This window comes from Cryptosporidium bovis (genome assembly GCF_009768925.1).
Source record: "Cryptosporidium bovis isolate 45015 chromosome Unknown contig_12, whole genome shotgun sequence".
In the NCBI taxonomy this organism is placed as follows: domain Eukaryota; phylum Apicomplexa; class Conoidasida; order Eucoccidiorida; family Cryptosporidiidae; genus Cryptosporidium; species Cryptosporidium bovis.
Window position 1 is genome coordinate 24,431 of NW_027125036.1, and position 21,703 is coordinate 46,133.

Below are 21,703 nucleotides of genomic sequence, written 5' to 3' on the forward strand. Positions count from 1 at the left end.
CTAATACTATCGAGAATGTGCAATATTGAAAACACTAATTAATTTGTACAACCAATACATATAATATAATAAAAAGTCAAAACAATCTACCACCTGTTAATAATACATTATTTTCCCATGTTCTTCCTGTGGGATAGACAAACAACGGGGAAGTGCCAATAAATTTTCTAGCACTGTTTCTAACAAGCTCACAAATTGTATCAATTTTCGTGTATTTCTATATTTGATTTTTTTCCAATATTGTCATTAAACTGTTTGCAAACCTGACAAAAAAAGACAAGTTAGGCCTTATAAGTTATACATAATTTGTAATTATTTCCCGCGAAAAAAAAACGAAGAACAAAAAACTACCTCACAATACGTCCAATTATGTGTCTATAAAAAATATTAATGTAAATATTGGATGAGTAGAACAAGCAAAAGTAGGTGAAAAATTAACCGCTAACATTCAAGTGAGTGAAATTATTTTGTTAAAACTGCATTTATTTATACTGATGAATACCGATTTGCGATCGGAGTTGAGTATCAAGAATTAACATGAGCCAACCTCGTCCAGGATCATCTAAGGTTAAGACCAATAGAACGAAAATTACTGTAGTTGTAAGAAAAAGACCACTCACAGAAAGCGAAATAGCCAGAAATGATATAGATGTTGTAGAGGCAGTGAGGGATGAGAACACAATATACGTACACGAGTTAAAAACAAAAGTTGACTGTACTAAATACATAGATAAACACTCATACACCTTTGACCGTGTTTACGGAGAAAATGTAAAAAATAGAGAGTTATATGAAGATATAATCCAACCACTTACTGAAAATATATTCACTCCTGGTTTCAAATGTTCCTGTTTTGCCTACGGTCAAACTGGCAGTGGAAAAACCTACACAATGATGGGAAGCGAAAATACTGCATGCTCAAGCAATGCAGAGGGACAGACTGAGCATGAGCTTGGGATATTCGAGCTCGCAGTAAATAATATATTTGAACTGCTTGAGCAGTCAGAGCATAAAGATAAGGAGGTTTATGTATCTTTTTTTGAGATATATTGCGATAAGCTATATGACTTACTTAACAACCAGAAGCTGGTAAACGCAATGGAGAATAGTAAGCGTGAGGTAATAGTCAAGGACCTGACAGAGAGATTGATCAAAACAAGAAGGGACCTATTGGCAATTATAAGCAAGGGACTTGAATATAGAAGGACCGCACAGAATAGCATGAACGATATGTCCTCAAGGTCACATGCCATTCTCCAAATTGAAATAAGATCAAGAATATTCTCCTCAATCAAAGAAACTGCACTGCATTCTCCTAACTCACCTAAATTTATAACATATGGGAAAATGGTATTCATCGATTTGGCGGGAAGTGAAAGGGGTGCAGATACGGTTCATAGTACCAGACAAACACAACAGGATGGTGCAGGAATAAATCGCTCATTACTGGCTTTGAAAGAGTGCATTCGTGCACTTCATGATCAACAGACGAGTCATATTCCATTCAGACAATCGGAACTAACAAAGGTATTAAAGGACGTTTTTGTGGGGAATGCCCACTCAGTGATGATCGCAAATATAGGCCCTTGTTACTCGTGTTCGGAGCAGACACTGAACACCTTGAGGTATGCTCACAGAGTAAAGGAGCTTAGAAAGAAATCCATTCATAGAACGGAGACTTTTTGTGGAGAAAAGAGCAATTCAAAGATTCAATTAATCAGGAAGTCAACGGCACCTGCAAGTCTGTACAAAAAAGATACTTCCTCAAGCAACAACAGTCCAAGATCCTGCACAGAGGAAGAATTTGAAGAATCAAATGTGGACCCTGAATACAGGGAGGATGAATTTGAAATTAGTCCAACAATTGCAAGATATAATACGGCATCTGAGAATGCAGACAATGTCTTGTATGCTAACAATGCGGCAAATAATGACGTTTCAGCAACAACAGATTCGCAGTCTCCACAAATAAGGCAGGTATTTGGAAGAAGCAGCATATTTAATATTCCGGGAATTGGTATAGTTAATACTGATACAATACCTGAAAATGATTTGATTAAACTCAAAAAATACTTGGGTGAATATTTCATAAAGAAACAAGAAGAACTAGCATCAAACCATGCGACGCATCTAGGAATACTGTGTGAGTGCCTTAAAGAGGAATCACTCATTCTAAAGAACCTTCTAAAACAGAGTTACACTAGGAAGAGCTCATGTGAGTATATCCGTGAATTGAAAGGTCTAGTTTCTAAAAAAACTGAATCACTCACAAGTTTGCAAAAAGAACTGGCTGAAATAGAGGAGATTATATCTGTGATGGATGTAATAGGTATACAAGAATGACTCTTTACACCCACACAAATTTTGGGATCATTATACTAGAATTCGAGCTTTATAAGTCAGGTAATTGAGCGCATCATTTGAACTATTAATTAGGATATTATTAGTTGTGAACTACTGTATTTTAGCATATATATTTTAAGATTATTATGAATGAAGGTAAATTAGCTCACTTTGGGGAGGGGTTTGATGGATTCAGAACTACTTCTTCTTTGTTTAGTGGCCTTGAGACGCTCTCCTCCACTAGAGAAATCGACTTGGAGGTGAATGTAAACGACTTTGGAAGTAAATACGAGGTAAAGAGTAGTTTTCACTCAAATGAATGCGATAACAATATACTTGATGGAATAAAATCAACAACAAAAAACATGAAAAACAGATCTCTATTGTTTCATATTGAGAGATCACTATTACTGAGCACAATTGGTGTAAGTTTAAAGTGTTTAGGCCTGACCATTGGAATTTTTAATGGTCGTTATTGGAACTTTTTGTTTCTGTTTTACTTTATATCTTCATTCCCAATTTACTGTTTCTCTACACGTCATGACTATTCAAATAAATTGTTTATTTTTATTAATACTCTTTTTTCAATGTTCTCGCTATTTATGTTGGTTGAAAGGTCCACCACGGTTATAAACAGCCACAGAATCGGAGCCCCTATTGGAAGAAATGCGGAGATTTGTATGGTCATAGACATTATTATGTTGATTGGTACTTCATTCGGGATGATTGTTAATTCAGTGAACAGCTGCAAACTTAGAAGGGTTATATGTAGTTTGGAGAAGGAATACATCGATTCTTGCTTGGGTCATAGAATAGTATCAAAAATTAAGGAGAAAACAAAACTTATTGGAAGCCATTATAACTCAAGCACAAATAATTGTATCACATCAATTTCTCGTTAGTTATATAATAGCATCACTTGATGGCGCCGGTTTTGATTTTCACTTTAGCTACTTTAAGCTATGTCACTATTTCAGCCCTCAAGCCAAATAAAACTCACAAATGTTGCTGTTGTTAGATATAAGTCTCACGGAAAGAGGTTTGAGGTTGCGTGTTACAAGAACAAAATACTGAACTGGAGGAGCGGGGTAGAATGGGATTTGGACGAGGTACTCCAGATAAGATCGATATTTACAAATGTATCAAAGGGTTTGGTTGCCTCAGTGGAGGACATATCTTCGGTATTTGGTTCAACAGATGTAGATAAAATATGCAAAATTATTTTGAATAAGGGCGAAATACAGGTATCAGAAACGGAAAGATTATATATGTTGGAAAAAAAATATACTGACATTTGTAATATGGTTAGTCAGATGGTAATTAATCCTAAGAATAACCTACCACTATCAGCTAAAAACATTGAGTTGGAACTAAGGGGATCTGGGTTTTCTGTCTCTTTAAACAAAAGCACTAAGGAGCAATCACTTAGGGCTTTTGAATTGCTTAAAAAACGCATACCTGACCAAATTGAGAGAGTTAGAATGATGCTCAAGGTTACTACCGAAGTAGATGAAAAGGAATATATAATGGAAAAACTTAGCAAATTTAACATATCCCCCATTTCAATAGAAGACAGTCCTCAGTTTTCCATTACATTTTTATGCGATCCAAAGCACTATAGGGAAATTGAGAAAATGAAATGCAAAGTATTGCTCTTGGACTCGAACATTAAAAAATCAGAATGCGGAAATAACAATAACAACGATTTTAGAAAAAAAAATGCAAACTGCTATGCAAATAGAGTTATGCTTAGTAATAGTTACGAACCTGAAAATGTTAATGGCGAATCACCCCCAAAAACAAATTTTAGGGAGACCAAAGAAGCAAGCAAAACTGAGAATGACTCACAATACATTGAGAAACGAATTCTATCAAAGTCTATATCCGAAATTGATATGAACAAGAACAAATCTGGTAGCAGATCCTGCCACAAATGTAGTATAGAGTTTGACGATCTTAGCTCCTTCAAACAACATTTTCGTTCTGACTGGCACATCTTTAACACAAAAAGAATCACAAGGGGAATGGAACCAGTTTCGGAAGAGGAATTTCTTGAGTTGCAAAATGACATTAAAATGGGATTCCTGGCTGTTGAGTAATTTATCCCGGCCCGCAATTTATACAAATACGCTATAATTGTTTATTCAGACAAAAATGTGTGGGTAAGTATATAGTATATATCATATGTTTCTGAATCTTCTTGTTCCATTTTATTAATTCAAAGTATAAAATGAAGCAAAAAAGAAATAAAAATCGGAAGTTGACGCTCTTTTATGTATGCGTTTTTACTAACATACTCATTTTTTTGCCATGGTCTCTAAATACACTTTATAAAAGCTTCTGTTATTTCAAATTGCCTGTTTGCTGGAGGAACTATGTTGATCTGTCACAAAAATACGAGTGGCGCCATGACCTCCTTGAATTAGAGAAAAAATGTATACAAGATGAAGTAAGTGAGAATATCAGAAATGAATTGAAATCAGAACTTTACAATTCTGCTTCAGAGGCAGTTAGTGGGATATATAACATAGTTTCTGACATAAATTTTGTGTGTGATTCTCTAGGTTTGCGTAATTGTACGAAGGAGGCAGAATTAATCAAAAGCGAAATAGAACAGGTGTTTACCATCTCAGACCACAGATAGTGCATAGAAACTATAAGCCAAAAATTATGATTAGTATAGGTATCAATATAAGAATTTCTATTTGTCGTTTTATCTCGGTGAAGCTGTTGATCTCAATCAAACACTGTTTGAAAAAAAACGAGCTATTCATTGTAAAATAACGTTTCTGGCCACCATTCGAAAATAGGTTCCAGTCTAATTTCCAAAATGCTAGTTGGAAGTGTGAGGTTAAAGTTATTCAACACATTTGGGTGCACAACTCCCATAATACCAATGGGGATTTCCTTGTTTGAATATGTCTTTTCAAGATCGAATTTGTGTATATTGTAATCAAACTCAAGTTTCTGAATAACAATTTGAACACACCTTGTAGGTAAGAATGTAGGGTCATGAATTTCCTTTAAATAATACATCCCAATATAATTAGGGTGTATTGAATTGACGTCCTCGACAGAGTATCTGGCAATAAGTCCAAGTTTCCCCAGAAGATGGTCTAAAAACCCGTGTATTTCCTCCAATCCGCTTCCAGAAGCGTTGCTGTATGCAATGGAGACCCTTTTATCATTTCTGGATCCAGACGGAGCGCTGTTATCCAAAGTAACAACATCCCCAACTTCAAATACCCTTTGTGGGAGTGGCAAACTTTTGTTTGACTCCATTGTTTTAAGCAGTGATTGGATAAGTGTTGTTCTGACTATCTCAAATTCGCTTGTTTTTGCATTCTTCAAAACTGCTGCTGGATAATTCAGGTTGTAACCTATGAAATCAATGGGAGAATTTGCTAATTTAAAATCTTCCTGTCTGAGCAAATATTCAAAGCAATCAGAGTGCTTACAAAGTGCCCAGTTTTGTGCCTCTGATATTCCCTCAATTGAGAGCTCTCGTTTCACTATTTCAACTCCGAGATTTAATTTATCTAGTTCACAGAAGTCAAGTCTTCTCTCGACAATTTTATTGTATCCATATGATATTCCGATATCTTCAAAAAGGTCCACCGGATGCAAAACGTCAGATCTGTTAATTGGAACGCTACATCTCAAAGTTTCTTCGCCCTTATCGTTGTTGATTTCCGAAGAAATCATCATCTTCTTCAAAATTAATTTCGTGGTTTCGACATCAAGTGGTGGTGTTATTCCGAGCAATTTAGAAGCATCATTCACATTCACATCAAATAGTATGTCATCGATACAGGGAGTTACAACCTCATAATTCCCGTTTCCAAGGGTTTTGTATTTGTGTGGATGTGGAGGATATACATTATGCTCATACTCAACTATAACTGGTTCAATCTCAAATTGTTTCTTGCAATATAAAGAAAAGGAAGAAACTATTTGGTTTAAAACAATATGTGCTCTGTTGTAGTCCGTAGCAGTTACTTCTATAAAAACATCTTTTGTTTCAAGTGTTATTTTACTGTGATTGCCATTTATTAATGGTGGTACAGACAATACTGTTCCATTGCTGTCTGTAACTACAGGCAAAAGTTCAAAAGGAGTAACTAGAGGAACATAGTGTCTTAGTTGTTGGTGTTTACCGAGAAACTCTAGTAATTGAGTTCCGTTTAATTCTTTATCTCCAACCAAAGGAACAAAGTTAATACTATCATGTGACTTTGCATCATAGTAAAAGGGCCCCTTTATTTTATTTAAATCATGCGTACCTATTGATACAAGAGATCTCTTTCTGCATATATTGTGGTGTAGTTTCTCTTGAAAATCGATAAAACTCCTATAGTTATCTTCATTGAATTCAATATCCCTAAGTATTGCACACAAAACAAAGGGTCGAATGTCAGATATTGGTTTCTTGACTATCATCTTCTCTCTTTCACCTGAATTAGTAAGAATGTATTTTGGGGGATTCGAACCACCAACAAAGCACCTCAGTGCGATCGCCAATCCCTCTAAACAAAGTATATCCGGTCTGTTTGCAGGTATCTCTATTTTAGCCAATTTGTCGCCGTTACTTTCGTTTATCTCAGTTCCGTCAAGTTCCAGCCCATACTGAAAACAAATGTCATCCAACCATTCCTCTGTTACTTTTCTATTCAAGAGTGACTCAAGTGCCCTGATGCTCACAGATACTACTGGCATTCTCTTGCGTTATCTTCGTTATTATTGCTTACGATGCCTTTTTTCTCTTAATAAACCACTATTTTCGGAATTTAAATTGAAATTTATAAAAATGGTTGCCGCCCTCAGGTGTCCCTAAAAGACAAAAGGGCAAGCCTCAGCCTGAGTGCTTCAAGGTACGCACAAATTTGAGTAGAATTTTCATGATCATACCTTTCAAAAAGCGGTATCTCAATTAAGTTAATTTCGGACGAATTAGTATCATGCTACAGAGGGCGAGTGTAATTGGGTACTAAACCACTTTGCGAGGCCAGACCCTCACTCAGGAGCAGAACGCCTGCAGCTTAAAAGGAGCGATTAAATGCATTAACAAGAGACATGTAAATGGGAAAGATGACAGAGTTAGACAAAATATCCTGAAACCGATAAATTCCCCTATAATTATAACGAGTAGTTGCTATATACCACCTGTCTATCCGATGGCAAGTATACATAATATATATTCATAATTGTGTATGCGAACATGGAGTGCAAACACTAGATATCTTCGATATCTACACCTTCATTTTCGTCAAATTCAATTCCAACCTCATCGTATCCGTCTTCAAATATGTCAGCTTCGTTAATTTTCGTTGTTTCTGGTATCTCACCCTTGGACTTGAGAGCTCTCGCTTCATCTGGTGTATATTTGAGAATAATGTCACCTTTTGAATCTTGAAAGTCTCTTAAAGAAACCAAGACAATGTCTCCTGGGTTTACCCAAACTTTCTTCCTCATCTTACCCCTAATATGACAAAGACGCTTTTGTCCATCGAAACAATATGCATCGAGTCTTCCATTACCAAGCATTCTTTGGACTTGCCCGTATTCTTGTCCTTCTTCCTTAAAGACGAGTTCTCTTTTATCGCCTTCACTATCATTCTTTCCTCTCCTACGATTTTTACCACCCTTACCTTTATTCTTGGGCATTTTTCAGCTTCTCAATGTTTTTTTAAATATTTTTCAATTTTATTTTAAAGTAATAATATTTTATATTCGTTTTAAAATACTTGAAAAATGTCGACGCCAGGGGGATAAAAAAATAGCAATATATAGGGGTCGCGATTTAGGAGCGAAAGTGCCAAAATAAAAATTAAAACGAAGGCAGAAATGTTGAATAATGAATATAAGTGAAAAAAGAATAGATTTTTCAAGGATACCTCTTCATAAAGTTAGAAAGTGGGTCCACGACAAAGTTGGAACTGTTCTTGGATCTGAGGATGAGATACTTGTGGACTATTGCATGAATCAATTAATATACAAGACAAGAAAGTCGACAGCAGATGAAGAGTTTCAGATTTCACCTAAAGAGTTTTTGGAAAATGTTAAAGGTTTTTTAGGTGAGCATTCAAACAACTTTGTTTCCGAACTTTGGGATTTCCTCTACAAAATCACACTGGAAGGCAATTTTGAAGACAGTTCCAACTCTAACAGAGATTTGGATGTAAATAACGACAATGACACTCGTCCTAGAGGGAGAAAGCCGAATAGAGGCAGAGGAGGCAGAAACGGTTACAGGAACAATGGTCACAGCGATGGAAGCAGCTACAGAAGGGATGTGAGAGGAAGAAATTATAACGACTATTACTCGAGAGAAGGATACTACAGGGACGATAGATTTAGATCAAAATCTCCGAGGAAAAGGTATTATGACAGAAGATACAATTATTCACGTGACAACAATCTTGCAAAATTCCACGGTGAAGGCAGAGAAGTCAGGACATATGGGGAGTATAGAGGAGCAAATAGAGAGAATAGAGACCATAGGGAAAATAGAGATATTATAAATAACTTGGAGACGAAAATTGGGAGAGCAGGTAAAAGAATATATAGAACAAGGTCATTCAGTCGTTCTTTATCCCCTTTTTCTGACAACTCCAACTCGAGCTATAAAAATAATTCTTATCCAAAAAAGAAATATCGTGGTGAGGAGTACTTCGAATGTGGCTCTCCCGTTAAAATAGAGAACGTTTCAGATAACGACTTTGTTGTTAATCAGCTACACTCAACCTGTAGTTCAGGAAATTCGAATCCACGGACAAACTATAATGACAACACTGTTAAACAAAAGGAAACAGAGGGAGGAAAAAACTTGACCAATTCTGATCAAATTGACATAGAAGAAAAGCTTTTGAGAAAGAAGGCTCTTGAAATGATGAGACGGAGAAATAGCGACAACAATACCAGATCCACTTCCGAGGAGAAGTTAAGGTCAATAGCACTTGAAAAACTCAAGGAGAAGAAGTTAATAAAGTAGTTGTATATCCCTCCTGTTCTGGCTCAGCTTTGAATTTGATTATAACGGCCACGCCAATTTCTATATATTTGTATATATTTGCATGCATGAAACGCATGCATAAGTGTACAAGGCTTAAATTCAAAACAATATTTAAACAGGAAAAATATCTGATATAAATTTAAATTTAGCCTAAACAACACGTAATTTTTAAAAAATTTAAAAATAGCAATATTAAAATGCACATATTTGTACATATATATGTACAAATATATATTTATAATTTCTAGGTACAATTTTACAATCTTGCGATCATCTTATTATTATTAATTATTCCTTTAATCCCTGATTATCGTTATTGCAATTTAAGAGAGAAGATAAAATAATTATTTGAAATATTTATATTTTTTGGTTTCGCCTGATAAACATTTTTTGTCTTTTTCTAAATTCTTCTACAATACAATACATCCATGTATACAAATAGATGGTTATTTCTTCTGTACCTGGTATTCTCTCTTGCAGTGCGGAATGTTGAACTAAAGCCGGGGATTTCTGCATCTCATGGAAAGATATTGGCCTCCGGTGCCACGAGTCGTCAAAATCAGCCAACTGCAGATGCTATTTCAGGTTTAGGAGCAGGTTCGGGCAACAGCTTAAGTTTAGGGTCAGGCTTAAATTCAGGTTCAAGCGCAACTCTAGGTGCAGGTTTAGGTTCAAATATAAATTCTAATAGTGGTGGGAGGACGTTTGTGCATGATAAGGGAATGTTTACTCCTCCAAGGACGGAGCCACCAGTCCAACCCAAACTCATTTGTCCTAAAAACTTTGATTTAGTAGGTGATAGTTGTGTGTTTATACAGACTATACCTGCAAATGTAGAATGTCCACATGGTTACGAGGTGTTAAAAAAAGATTTTAATTTGGAATGCATCAAGGTTAATTTGGTTGATGCTCGATTTGACTGTCCAAATGGAAAACCACCAAAATTTCTAGAAAACAATGCCTTTTGTCCCTCAGAATACTTTGAGAACCCATCAATACGCTGTCCGAGTGGTACTATTCAAAAAGATGACGAATGTATTACAATAGACACAAAGCCACCTACACTTAGTTGTTCTGAGGGCTATTCACTAGATGACAATTCAAATTGTAAGCAGGTTATTGAACATAAACCAATGTTAAACTGTCCCCCAGAAACCACACTAGACAAAACAACAATGGCTTGCGTTGCTAGAGTCATTGTAGAACCTCTGGAAGTCTGTCCTCCCGGAGCAATTCCAGTTAAGTCAAGGGATTTAGTTGACATGAAAAGTCTTTTAAACAGAATAAGTACTCGAAGAGAAGAAACTCAGCATAGATATTTGCAAGAGATTCCAACTTTGGGTTTAATGAACCAAAAAAAAGGTCAAGCAACTCGAGGAAATTCACCTAATTCCAGTAGTAGTGATATGAGCACCAGCAATATGAGCAATGGCTATAAAAGCAATATCAATAACAACAGTAATATAAATAATGGTTATAAAAGCAGCACTAATGCCAATAACAGCCATAATATGAACAATACAGGCAGGAATGGTAACAGCAGTTATGAAAACGGCAATAACAAGGTAAACATCGGAACTGGAAATTACATCCCGGTTTCAAATAATGCAGGCCAATTTAGCCAAGGTAGTTCGGGAGCGAATGGTAATAAACAAATGAGCAACAATTTGATAAACAAAAATACACAGGAAGAACAAGTAGACACATTTTATCAGGCGCTTTATGACTCAAGCAAAGACCTAAAGAATAGTGGTGGTATCATTAATGAGTCTTTATTGGGAGACGAAATTATTTGTTTGATATTAAAGTACACAACACCGCATGTGGAGTGTCCGCCAGGACTTGAATTATCCAAAGACGGGATTTGCACTCACTATGATAGCTTTACTCCAAAAAAAACATGTGAAGGTGGAATAGAACCAGACAGTGATAATATGTGCGTAATAGAAAAGCTACTACCTGCCGAGGTGGAGTGCCCCAAAGGATATACCTTGGACATCATGAGTGGAATGTGTGTGAAAAAAGAAACAGAGGAAATTATATGCCCAGAAGGCACAACATTGAACAAAAAGACAATGAAATGTGAAGTAGATCCAAAATGTCCCGAATCATTTACAATGAACAATTCAACATTGATTTGCGAGAGGGAAAAAACAGTTCCTCCCCATTCAAAATGTCCGGAAGGAACTGAGTATGACGAGGAGTCTGACTCATGCAAGACAAAAGATGCTCAACTACCTTTAATTATGTGTCCAGAAGGATATGAACAGCGAGGTGATGACTGTGTACTGGAGAAAAACATTCCCGCTTCATTTTATTGCCCCCCTGACTATTATCAGACAAATAAAAATGCATGTGTGAAGTGGTACCAAGACTATATGTTACAGTGTCCGCAATTTTTGGAGTTAAAAGAAGAATCATTTGCATACAGAACAGATTTGATACCACCACCTGGAGCTGGAAGAGGCCCAGTCGTTCCGTTTATAGAGGTAGGGAGAAGATTGCAGGAGTATGGTAGCAGCAGGTACAATCAATTTTCTGATATGCAAGTTGGTATGGGACTTGGAAATGATATTTATGTTAATCATGGACACAGAAATACAGATATGGAAGGAGAAAGAGGGTTGTACAATAATCAGAACAGAGAGCGAGTACAGAAACAGCAATTTGAGAGCTTAAGCTCACAAACACCAATAGTGATAAGGAGTTATAAAACAAGAGGAATGGTTTGCTTTGGTTGGGGTCGCAGATACAAAATGATTGTAAACTGTCCAGAAGGGACAGTACTTTTGAATGAAAAGTGCGTGGAGACTAGAATTACGGAACCAGATAACGTATGTACAAAGGGGTATACTTACAATGAAGCAGAGATGGTTTGTGAATATCAAGAGAAGGCAATGCCAAATATGGAATGTCCGCCATTCACGAGCCTTACAATATCAGTAAATGGATCTCCCGTATGTCTTGGAAATAAAAGAGAACCTGCAGAAGTTACATGCCCAACTGGATTTGATTGGATAGCAAACACTCTTAATTGTCAGTCCCAGGAATTCGCTCAACCAAATATAGGTTGCGTGAAGGGTTACTCTATAGTTAAGGAAAAAACTGGAACATTTTGCCAAATGAGGAATACGATTAAACCAACTCCGAGTTGTCCACCTGAATATAGATACGACGACGTAAATAAAATATGCATATATGAGGTCAAACTTCATGATGTGAGGGAAAGAAGCGAGTATATGCAAAATGTGAGAACGAACTTTTACTACACAAGTTAGTTATTTAGTTAGACATCTATAAGAAATATAATGTAATTCAAATGCAAAGTCACACTAGGATTTCTAAATGTTCAGTCTTTCTTTTTCGAGTTGAATAAATTTGTCAAAGCGAAGTGAAGTTAAACTCTCCTCTCCGTTTAGAAGTGCTTGAGTTCTGGAAAGCAATATCCAATTGTGGATAATACTTGGATGGATTTGAGTATCACCAGGTGAAAGTTTTTGGCGAATTTCAACAAATTTGTCGGCAATATACTCTTGTGTTGATTTGTCAAAATGAATCATTTCTTCGCAACTACTTACAATAGAAATGTAAAGCCCAAGGTAATTTATAAGTTCTCTTTCTAAATTAAACGGCTCTTTATTCTCAATTTTTCCTTTGGCTGTCACCTTATATTTGGAACTAATAGAAATGTCTAATTGACTACACACAACACTTTTCCCGTTGTCTGAAAGGATAATGTTGTTGGTTTCGGTTTCTATTGGAACTTGATACGCAGGGAACCCGTAGTTCACTCTCCCATAATTGACCAAAGACGCAACATTTGACATGTTCTCAATTCCCCTGCTGGCCAACTCACCTTCTTGCAGTGTAGTTTCGTCAATAACAACAATGTTTCTATAAAGAGGGAATTGAAGGCTTCCTGTAATAAATTTGTTCTTCTCCTCATCAAAATGAGGAGTTATATGTGAATTGTTTATTGTAGATATGTCCAAATCCAGCCACGTGATTCTTGAGATGTTTCTCTGCAAAAACTCCCTTAGTCTTTTTACAAACCCCTTATCACAAAAAGATATATGTAAAACAATAGGAGGCAACTTATAGTGATTATCAACTTCATTCCTCGATTCAAACTGAAGTTTACGCCTGTTACATATACAAAGTAAAATGTACTCAGCCAAAACGTAGTTATCCTCACATACACTTTTAGCAATATAATTAACTGCCATATTATATAAGTCTGCTACTGTCTCCAAATTTGGAAACTTGATTTTAATCAAACTATTTAAAATTTCACAAACGTGTTTTGGAGGCAATACATTACCCTTAAAACCATCATATCCCACTTCAACACAACGTATAGGAGAGTAGCTTGGTATTTTCTTATAGGAAATAACGTGAAAAGTAAGCGAGTACCTTGATTCTTTCTCTTCAACATATTTACAAGTGTTACGTTCTTTGGAATCAAAGTGATTCTCGAGCAAAATATCGTCGTTTTTCTCATTCACATCCTTGAATTCAACAATCGAAATAATATCGAGCATCTCATTCAATTTTACTTCATGAAGTACTTGGGATTTACTATCGGAGTAATTTAAACTGCTGTTCTTCACTCTAGAAAATTCTTCGCTTAAATTGAAGTTTTCAAAATCTTCAAAACTATCTAGTTCCTTGGTAAAATCATATAATTTGATTACACAATCCTCAAATTTGTCTTCGCAAGGGTTGTAAGAAAGATCTTCACTATTTACATCCAAAAAATAGGTGCCGAAAAGGGTATTTGTCGGAATGGAGGCGAAAGTATAGACATTTCTGGATCCAAATCTTCCAATCTTAAATTGGGAGCGGTGTTCGTCAAAGGACTCGCAACTAAAAGGGTCCAATAAAAACTCATCATTGCTTTGAGAATCAATCAGGGAATGCACGTAAATCTCCTGCTCCAAAAAGTATCTAATCATCCCCCTCATCCTTGTGTATCCCCCGATCTTGCCTCCAAACTCCCTTTTGGACATAATCTCATCGAGACTCGTGTACCCCGTGTTGAGGGCCTCCAAAATTCTTTCTTCTACACCCATTATAGTCGATCTGTAGAAGTAAACCCTCCAAAATACTCTTCATCAAGGCCTTTTCAGGAAAAAAAAATACATAGGCAATATCATCCAGAACCCCACAATTACCTGAAATTTAACATGCTATTTTAAAAAATACGCCTAGACTGTAGTGTAAGTTATTGCTATTTAACGATAATACGTTTTAATTGTAAGCAATTATTTAATTTGACTCCATATTCTATATTACCGGTAACTGGACAATGTCTTGTCTCGCAAATGAAGACACCCGCCAAAGAAGTAAACTTGTTGAGAGACGGATCTACAAGTGACAGAGTGAACAACTTGAATAAAGGCAAGTGTCAACAGTTAACATTGAAGTTGATAGAGGGTTTGGATACAAAGTTAGGACAAAGTTTGTATGTAATTGTATCAGGGGATTACCTAAAGGAGGTTGTTTTTAGATTAATTTCTTTGGCAGGTTGTGAATTCATCTAGGAAAGATGGATTCTTTGGCTGCGAATCCTCGTAAGTTGACTTAGATTGCTCATTTTTAACTCATATGTCCGTGATTTGCGATATATTTTTTGGTCTGAGCCGTCACCTAATGTTTTAGGTGTTTCCATGAGGCTGTATTACATGAACACTCTTATCAAAAAGACCTGAGTGAATTCAGGACTTGAGTTAAAATTTTGTGGGTGCACTTTTCATGCTTGGATTTGAGTGTATAAATGAGCTTTACCGTCGCTAGTGTCTGTATTACACTCAAATCCATGTGTTTCTCTTTTATTAATTGATGTAACTAACTTTACTCTTAGGCAAGGTTTTTGTTGGGAATTTACCCCCAGGTTATGCTGAACAGGATTTGAGAGACTTTTTTTCGAGAGTTGGGGAGATTAAGAAACTAGAGTTGAAACAAAGGTTTTGTTTTATTGAGTATGAAGACGAAACACAGGCGGAAGCAGCTCACCGTGAATTAGATGGTGTCGAGTTTGGTGGTCAAGTGATTGCTGTTCAGCCACATGATCCAATGGTTAGGAACAAGGAGACGAACAATTCAAATAAACCTCAGTACAGCAGACCATTGCCTTCGGATGGAAGAGGACCACCAAGGAAACATTTTCGTGTATGTGTATTCAATTTGGATGATAACGCCTCTTGGAGAGATTTGAAGGATTATGGTAGACAAATTGGAGAGGTTAATTATTCCGCTGTTTTCCATCATCAGGGCCAAAAAGTTGGTGTTGTTGAGTACCTTACCGTAGAGGAAATGAAGAGAGCTTTGGAAGAGATTCCAAATTTACCGTTTTTGGGTAAGGCAATACGTGTTGAGGAAGATGTTGGTCAATTAGATAGAGAACTTGCAGCTGCTAATGGATACGGAGCTAAAAGGAGGTCACCACCACCTTATTCTTCTGGTCCTTATGACAGTATGCACACAAGGGGAAGATATCCATCTCCACCTAGATACAGAGTTAGAAGTAGATCACCACGTCGTGATCCATATGACAGACGCGACAGACCTCACTACTATCCAGATGACCGTTATCGAAGGGGATATGATGATCGTATGCCGCATCCAAGAGATGACTACTATTATTCTAGAAGAGACGATCCCAGAGGAGTGTTTCCGGGTGACAGGTATCCACCTCATCACCCTTATGATGATCCTAGAGATAGATACGGGCACTTATCTGAACGCTTTGATGATAGATACTCTGGTAGAGCTGCCCCATTTGATAGAAGGAGTCCCTCGCGAAGTGGGATTGACGGACCTCCCGGTGGAAGTGGTGGTATTGGGCCTCAGAGAATTGGTGGCCACTATGGCGGTTCAAACCGTGGTTACTACTCTAGAGAGGATGATCGTGATAGAGAAAGAGATCGCAGATCGAGTGGCGAACAATATCAGAATTCCGGTTACTACTCTAGGGACGATAGAGATCCACCGGGTTCAAGACCCATTGGAGGTGGTGGATATCAAGCAGGTGGTAGTTCAACGGGTAGTCGCCAGAATGTTCCCTATTAAAGAGAAATATATTTGCTATCAAGTAGATTTTTTCTTTTATTGTGGTCTGAGTCTCTCCAATTGAGGCTTCTTTTTACTCGCATATTGGAGTTTAAATGTTATAGCAAAACCTGTTTTAATTAGGTGTTATTTCTCTTTGGAACGTCTTAAATGGATCCTGCTTATTTGGTGCTTGCCAAACTTATTCATTTTAATCTTAAACTGTCTACTGGATATACGGAATTTACTATTGAGGATGAGTGACTTTATAATTAATGACGACGATGTATTATCCTCTTATTCACTGGATCTTTATTCAAGTGTTCAATTTCTCTAAGAGTAAGAGCGGTTGGATACTATTTAATATCTACTGTCTATTTGAATCTTTCTTTTCTATAGTAATGAATGGCTTAATCCCAATTATACTACTCATTCTTGTTCTTTCTTTTTAATTCACTAACTTCCACCTTACTTTTAATCAGTTTGAGAGTACATCTTTATGGGGGTGGGGATCTTGGATATCTTAAACCACAATTTAAGAATTATCTGTTTATTATTTACTGACTTTAATGCTCTAGAGGTTTTTAGTTTTTTAATAGTGGGTTCATGAGTACAAAACCGAGGAACGAAAAAAGAAGAAAGGTACTTCTTGGTGGCAAATTCTTTCAAGTTCTTGTGTTTTGTTTTGTTGGTTTCCTTTGGGGGTTTCTTGAGGCTAGTATTGATATTTTGTAAGTCTTCGCACGTGCACTTGTTTGTGTCACTAATGACTTTGGCGTCTGGCGGTGAAGTACAGCATAATCAATTTATAAGCTATTTAAGTCGAAGGTATTTCATTGGAAAATGACAATAAGAATAGGAGATAATTAGACAAAATTAGAACTATATTATTTATCCTAACATCTATCTTCTTTTTTTACCAGTGAAAATGTTAGATATACTTTTTGTTGCATTTACCTTATGTTTCTCCTTGGCTAGTGCGGGATTCAGCCGCATGTAAGCGAAAGGTTGCAGTCCATTCTTGACAATGTCACCTTTTGACCTTTTGCTCTTGAATTCCGATACGCCTTTCACAATAATGTGGTGTTTTCGTGTTTTCTTAACTTGTTTTGAAGGCTTAATAGTATTTTGAGTAAGTATCATTCCCGTTTTTCCACCGAATCTTTCAGATCCCTTGATACTTGCATAATCGAATTTATCAGAAGTGATACACAGACCATCGTTGTTTTCGTTCTCTGTATCAATTTTGTTTTTAACAACTAACATATTCAGTTTCTCGTCAAATTTAACCAAATCATCATCATTTTGATCGACTATTCTTTTCCTGGTAGTATGTTCATTTAAACCAGTAGTGACTATATTAGTAGACGCTTTTGAACTCAATAAATCAATTGGGTCCGAGAACATCCCATTTGAGTCCCCGGAAATTGTGAGGAACCTTTCTTTACTTGTATAGTCACTTTTTGTGTTGTTCTTACCCTTGTTCTTTGTCGCATTTGAGTTTCCAAGATATTCATCACAGGAGTCGTTATCTTCCTCAAGAGCACCCAAGATCCCGGACGAACCTCTTTTACTTGAATCAAAATCTTCATCGATGAATTCCCCATCATTATAATCCAAGATGTTATCGCAATTATCTTCAATGTCTTTTGCTCTCTTTTTTCTACTCGCAGATTTACTTATTTTTCTAACTAGATAACGGTATAGAGGAATATGTTGTGTGGGGAAAGCATGCATTACGTTTGTAGCTCCAACTTTTTTAATAATTGATATCAAAACCTTTCTTAACTCTATTCGGCATTTTAATGAACATTTTTCATTATTAAGTGCACTATTTAATATAATTGGAATGTATTCATTTAAGAAAGTCTGATCCAATCTAAACAACGAAATTCTAATGAACTTGAGTGAGTTTATATACATAACTGGGTCTTGACTATTAAGTGCGTTAACCACAAAGTTTATTATAACCTTTAGAAGTGAGTTATCCGAAAAATGGTTTGAACTTTGAATTAAGTCTCCGTAATTAAATATAATCATTGTAAGTGCAACAACACATGATATCTCTATGTAACCTTTGTTTATTTGACCGGAACCAATTCTGGATATTGTTATCATCTTAACGATAATTTGTTCTAAAGTACTTGGGTATTCTATATAACATTCAATAATTGATTTTAATAAAGTAACAGCATTTGTTCTGACGGAAACATTTGGTTCTCTAAGACAAAATAGTATCTCTGGAATCATTGTATTGATCATTTGTTCGTTTCCGAATTTTAATACAAATTCCTTGTCTTCAATTTTACTTAAGAGTTGAACAAATACTCTTAAACAACTCAATCTGTGTTTTAAAGAGTTGAAGGGGCATTTTCCAGTATCTAGTGTCAGTATATTCCATATTTCCACAATTTTATCTCTAATGTTCAAAAATAAGCCTGTTTTAGTTGTGAGTACGTCCAAACAGGCCCTTAATCCTTTATAAACCTTTTTTTGAAGCTGAGTTTTTTCAGAACAGTTATCCTTGGATCTGTTTGTTAAAATAACACTTAGGATATTCAGAAAAGATTTCAAAATGTTGTCTACCTGTTCCAAAGGGAGTCTTTTTGCCATTACAATTGCAACATCCAACAAGGCAATTATTTTGTTGCAGGGGATATTTGAATTCTCTATTCCTTTTGCCATATTGTCCCAAACTTTATAGAAGTTATTTAGATTATACTGAATTACAGACTCATCACAAAATGGAACCAAGCTCTGGATGCAACTTAAATAGTGTTGTGTTTCCTTCTCCTTACTGGCATATGAAGAGCTTACGACAATCGGTATATCCTCTGAATAGCAGTTCAAAAACTTGACTATCATAAGTGATAAAAAAGACTTTGAATACTTGTTTAAGGCCTCTTCATTGCTCTTCCACGTTTTCTTTGCGATATAATAATCTCTATTGTCAATATTACACATTTTTTGTGCTTCGTAAGACTCTTCGGTATTCGTTTGCGACAATCCCCTGCCTATAAATGTTTGCCTTGATATTCTAAGCAAGGCATTGCAAATGTGATCTCTTGTTGTGTCTCTGTCAAGCAACTGCAATAAGTAAGTCCTAAGTATCCCGTTATCTGACCCAAAAGACTCTAGAAAATCGAGTGTTTCATCGAAAAATCCGGGCAATAAAGACCATACTTGTTCTTCCAGTATTTGGTACAGTTTCATGTGGTTCGGTTCCGTTTCTTGAAAGTCTGCTCTGAGTTTGCTCAAAAGTATAGCAAGAGGTAGAAAGTACTCGACAAAAAAAGATAATTCTGTCCTGGTTATGTGAACTCTTAACAATGGAAGCAACCATGAATTACTTTTTATTGGGAATTCTGAATCTGTTAATTTTAAGCCTTCAAACACAAGTGGTCTGAAACTAAGTAACGTTTTCGGTCCAAATGCCCTTATAATAGACCCAACTATGCGTCTTAACTCAGATTTCATATTTGATACGTCACTAAAATTAATATTTCCTTCAGATAAACCACCACAAAGAGCAACAGCTGCTAGGTTCAAGCAGGTTTTAATACAATTTTTGAATAGCAAAACACCTTGGGCTCTTTTTTTCTCGTATATCTGACGAGTATCGTCTAAATTGTAGCAAGTGATAACTAAAAGTTCGTCCCAGGACTCCATTAGTAGTGTTATCAGAATAATTGTTTTAGAAAGTGATAGTTTGTACCTGTAATCTTCCAGAATACAAGAGCAAAATGGAACCACTGCTGAAACAAAAGACTCGTACAATTCAAATACTTTAGAAATACCATTTTTCCCGTTTTCATCCCTCATCACCTTTTGAATGTTGAAAACAATCTCATATAAGGAATTCAATACAGCCGAATGTGTATTTGAATCTGTAGTAAACATAAATTGTTTTAGCGAATGGATATAACTTTCAATAGGACCATTCACATCTAAATCAAACGATGGATCTGCAATATTGCTCTTTTTTATGGACATTAGTGTACACAAACATATACCACATGTTTTAAGATACTTATTTATTAACTTTATGTCTTTCGCTTCTTGCATATTGTTAATTAGATTATCTAGAATGTAAAGTGGAATCCATTTAAAATCACACTCTAAGCCAGAGTTTAACACTGTTACATGGCAATTTAGGCTCTCCAAAGCAACCTCAGCTATATATCTACGCTGTTTAGAGGTTCCGAAAAGAACTAATAAATCAAGATACTCCTTTATTTGCGACTTTTCAAATTTATCTAATAACCTAAAGTAGAGTGAATTTAGAGGAGCTATTTTGTGGAATATAGTTGAAGAATCTTGAGAGCCATCGAGCTGTCTTCTATCACATATGGACATTGTATAAGTTATATACTTGTGTATTGACAACATTATCAAGGAATTTTCCAGGGAAATGTTTAATAACTCAACAACGCAGTCTTGAATCTGATTTTTTTCCTTATTTGAAAGTTCATTCTCCGTGAGTACTTCCAATAGTGCGAGAAACATGTCTGGACTCAGTTTTGTATCATCGATTATACTTGAAAATTGTATAATGGGAGATGTTACATACCTTATATCAACATTCGCCTTACTCTTAATAATTCTAGTCAGTACATTTATCAATTGTTTTATTATAACATGGGAGATTGCAACATAGTTTACGCCAAGAAAATTCATATCCAAGGACTCTATCAAAGTTTTTTGCAGAACCAAAAGTCCAGTGAGCGTATATTCATAGTTTGAATCAGTCTTCCCGTTTACAGCTTCACCTTTTGGTATACAACCATTAATTGCCTCAAATGTCAAATTTATAAAGTTTGGAGCGGAAAACTGACCATTTATTGATGAAATTGAGTCCTTAATAATTGAAAAACTCTGATATGCAGATAAATAAACTCGCTTTTGCGATAAACTCTTCAGTGTCGATTCAACATCCAGTAATAACGGGTCCATTTTTTGCGTCTATTTACCCTTAAAGATCTAACAAAATCTGTATTCGCAAATAAACAGGACTCAATATAAACATTAACCCTTAATCAATCATCTAGATTCCCTCTTACTATCTAATGTCACTTTGACTCCCAGCAATCTTGGCTTTATGGCCTATACCGGTATTGTCACTACGTCACGTCTCGCACTAATGTTTTTTCATTGTAATTTGCCGGCGTTTAAAAAAGTCAGGAAGGATATGGCAATAAAGGGAGATAACTAGGGTGATAAAGGAGTGTGTAGCGAGGTATTAGTCGTAAAGATTCGGAATAAATCGTTGAAAAGAAAGGCCGTAAGGTTTCAGAGTTT

At 36.0% G+C, this 21,703-nt stretch overlaps 10 protein-coding genes across 10 annotated transcripts; 6 read left to right on the forward strand and 4 right to left on the reverse strand.

The window, feature by feature from the left end:
- Positions 1-537: 537 nt before the first annotated feature.
- Positions 538-2,343, forward strand: FG379_000476 (kinesin-like protein; the record flags this gene model as incomplete). The annotated part of the gene is made up of 1 exon (XM_067325887.1): positions 538-2,343. One exon carries the CDS (start codon positions 538-540, stop codon positions 2,341-2,343), a length of 1,806 nt encoding a protein of 601 aa, XP_067182727.1.
- A 146-nt stretch (positions 2,344-2,489) lies between these two features.
- On the forward strand, positions 2,490-3,245 carry FG379_000477 (uncharacterized protein; the record flags this gene model as incomplete). Its single annotated transcript, XM_067325888.1, has 1 exon — positions 2,490-3,245. The coding sequence occupies one exon, from the start codon at positions 2,490-2,492 to the stop codon at positions 3,243-3,245; it is 756 nt and encodes a 251-aa protein (XP_067182728.1).
- Positions 3,246-3,305: 60 nt separating this feature from the next.
- FG379_000478 (uncharacterized protein) lies at positions 3,306-4,442 on the forward strand (the record flags this gene model as incomplete). The annotated part of the gene is made up of 1 exon (XM_067325889.1): positions 3,306-4,442. The coding sequence occupies one exon, from the start codon at positions 3,306-3,308 to the stop codon at positions 4,440-4,442; it is 1,137 nt and encodes a 378-aa protein (XP_067182729.1).
- A 667-nt stretch (positions 4,443-5,109) lies between these two features.
- Positions 5,110-7,059, reverse strand: FG379_000479 (uncharacterized protein; the record flags this gene model as incomplete). Its single annotated transcript, XM_067325890.1, has 1 exon — positions 5,110-7,059. One exon carries the CDS (start codon positions 7,057-7,059, stop codon positions 5,110-5,112), a length of 1,950 nt encoding a protein of 649 aa, XP_067182730.1.
- Positions 7,060-7,575: 516 nt separating this feature from the next.
- Positions 7,576-8,007, reverse strand: FG379_000480 (translation initiation factor eIFA; the record flags this gene model as incomplete). Its single annotated transcript, XM_067325891.1, has 1 exon — positions 7,576-8,007. One exon carries the CDS (start codon positions 8,005-8,007, stop codon positions 7,576-7,578), a length of 432 nt encoding a protein of 143 aa, XP_067182731.1.
- Positions 8,008-8,197: 190 nt separating this feature from the next.
- On the forward strand, positions 8,198-9,334 carry FG379_000481 (PWI domain; the record flags this gene model as incomplete). The annotated part of the gene is made up of 1 exon (XM_067325892.1): positions 8,198-9,334. One exon carries the CDS (start codon positions 8,198-8,200, stop codon positions 9,332-9,334), a length of 1,137 nt encoding a protein of 378 aa, XP_067182732.1.
- A 449-nt stretch (positions 9,335-9,783) lies between these two features.
- Positions 9,784-12,633, forward strand: FG379_000483 (oocyst wall 4; the record flags this gene model as incomplete). Its single annotated transcript, XM_067325894.1, has 1 exon — positions 9,784-12,633. One exon carries the CDS (start codon positions 9,784-9,786, stop codon positions 12,631-12,633), a length of 2,850 nt encoding a protein of 949 aa, XP_067182734.1.
- A 63-nt stretch (positions 12,634-12,696) lies between these two features.
- Positions 12,697-14,427, reverse strand: FG379_000484 (uncharacterized protein; the record flags this gene model as incomplete). Its single annotated transcript, XM_067325895.1, has 1 exon — positions 12,697-14,427. The coding sequence occupies one exon, from the start codon at positions 14,425-14,427 to the stop codon at positions 12,697-12,699; it is 1,731 nt and encodes a 576-aa protein (XP_067182735.1).
- Positions 14,428-14,903: 476 nt separating this feature from the next.
- FG379_000485 (uncharacterized protein) lies at positions 14,904-16,426 on the forward strand (the record flags this gene model as incomplete). Its single annotated transcript, XM_067325896.1, has 2 exons — positions 14,904-14,928; positions 15,219-16,426. 2 exons carry the CDS (start codon positions 14,904-14,906, stop codon positions 16,424-16,426), a joined length of 1,233 nt encoding a protein of 410 aa, XP_067182736.1.
- An 882-nt stretch (positions 16,427-17,308) lies between these two features.
- On the reverse strand, positions 17,309-21,358 carry FG379_000486 (uncharacterized protein; the record flags this gene model as incomplete). The annotated part of the gene is made up of 1 exon (XM_067325897.1): positions 17,309-21,358. One exon carries the CDS (start codon positions 21,356-21,358, stop codon positions 17,309-17,311), a length of 4,050 nt encoding a protein of 1,349 aa, XP_067182737.1.
- Between the last annotated feature and the right edge of the window lie 345 nt (positions 21,359-21,703).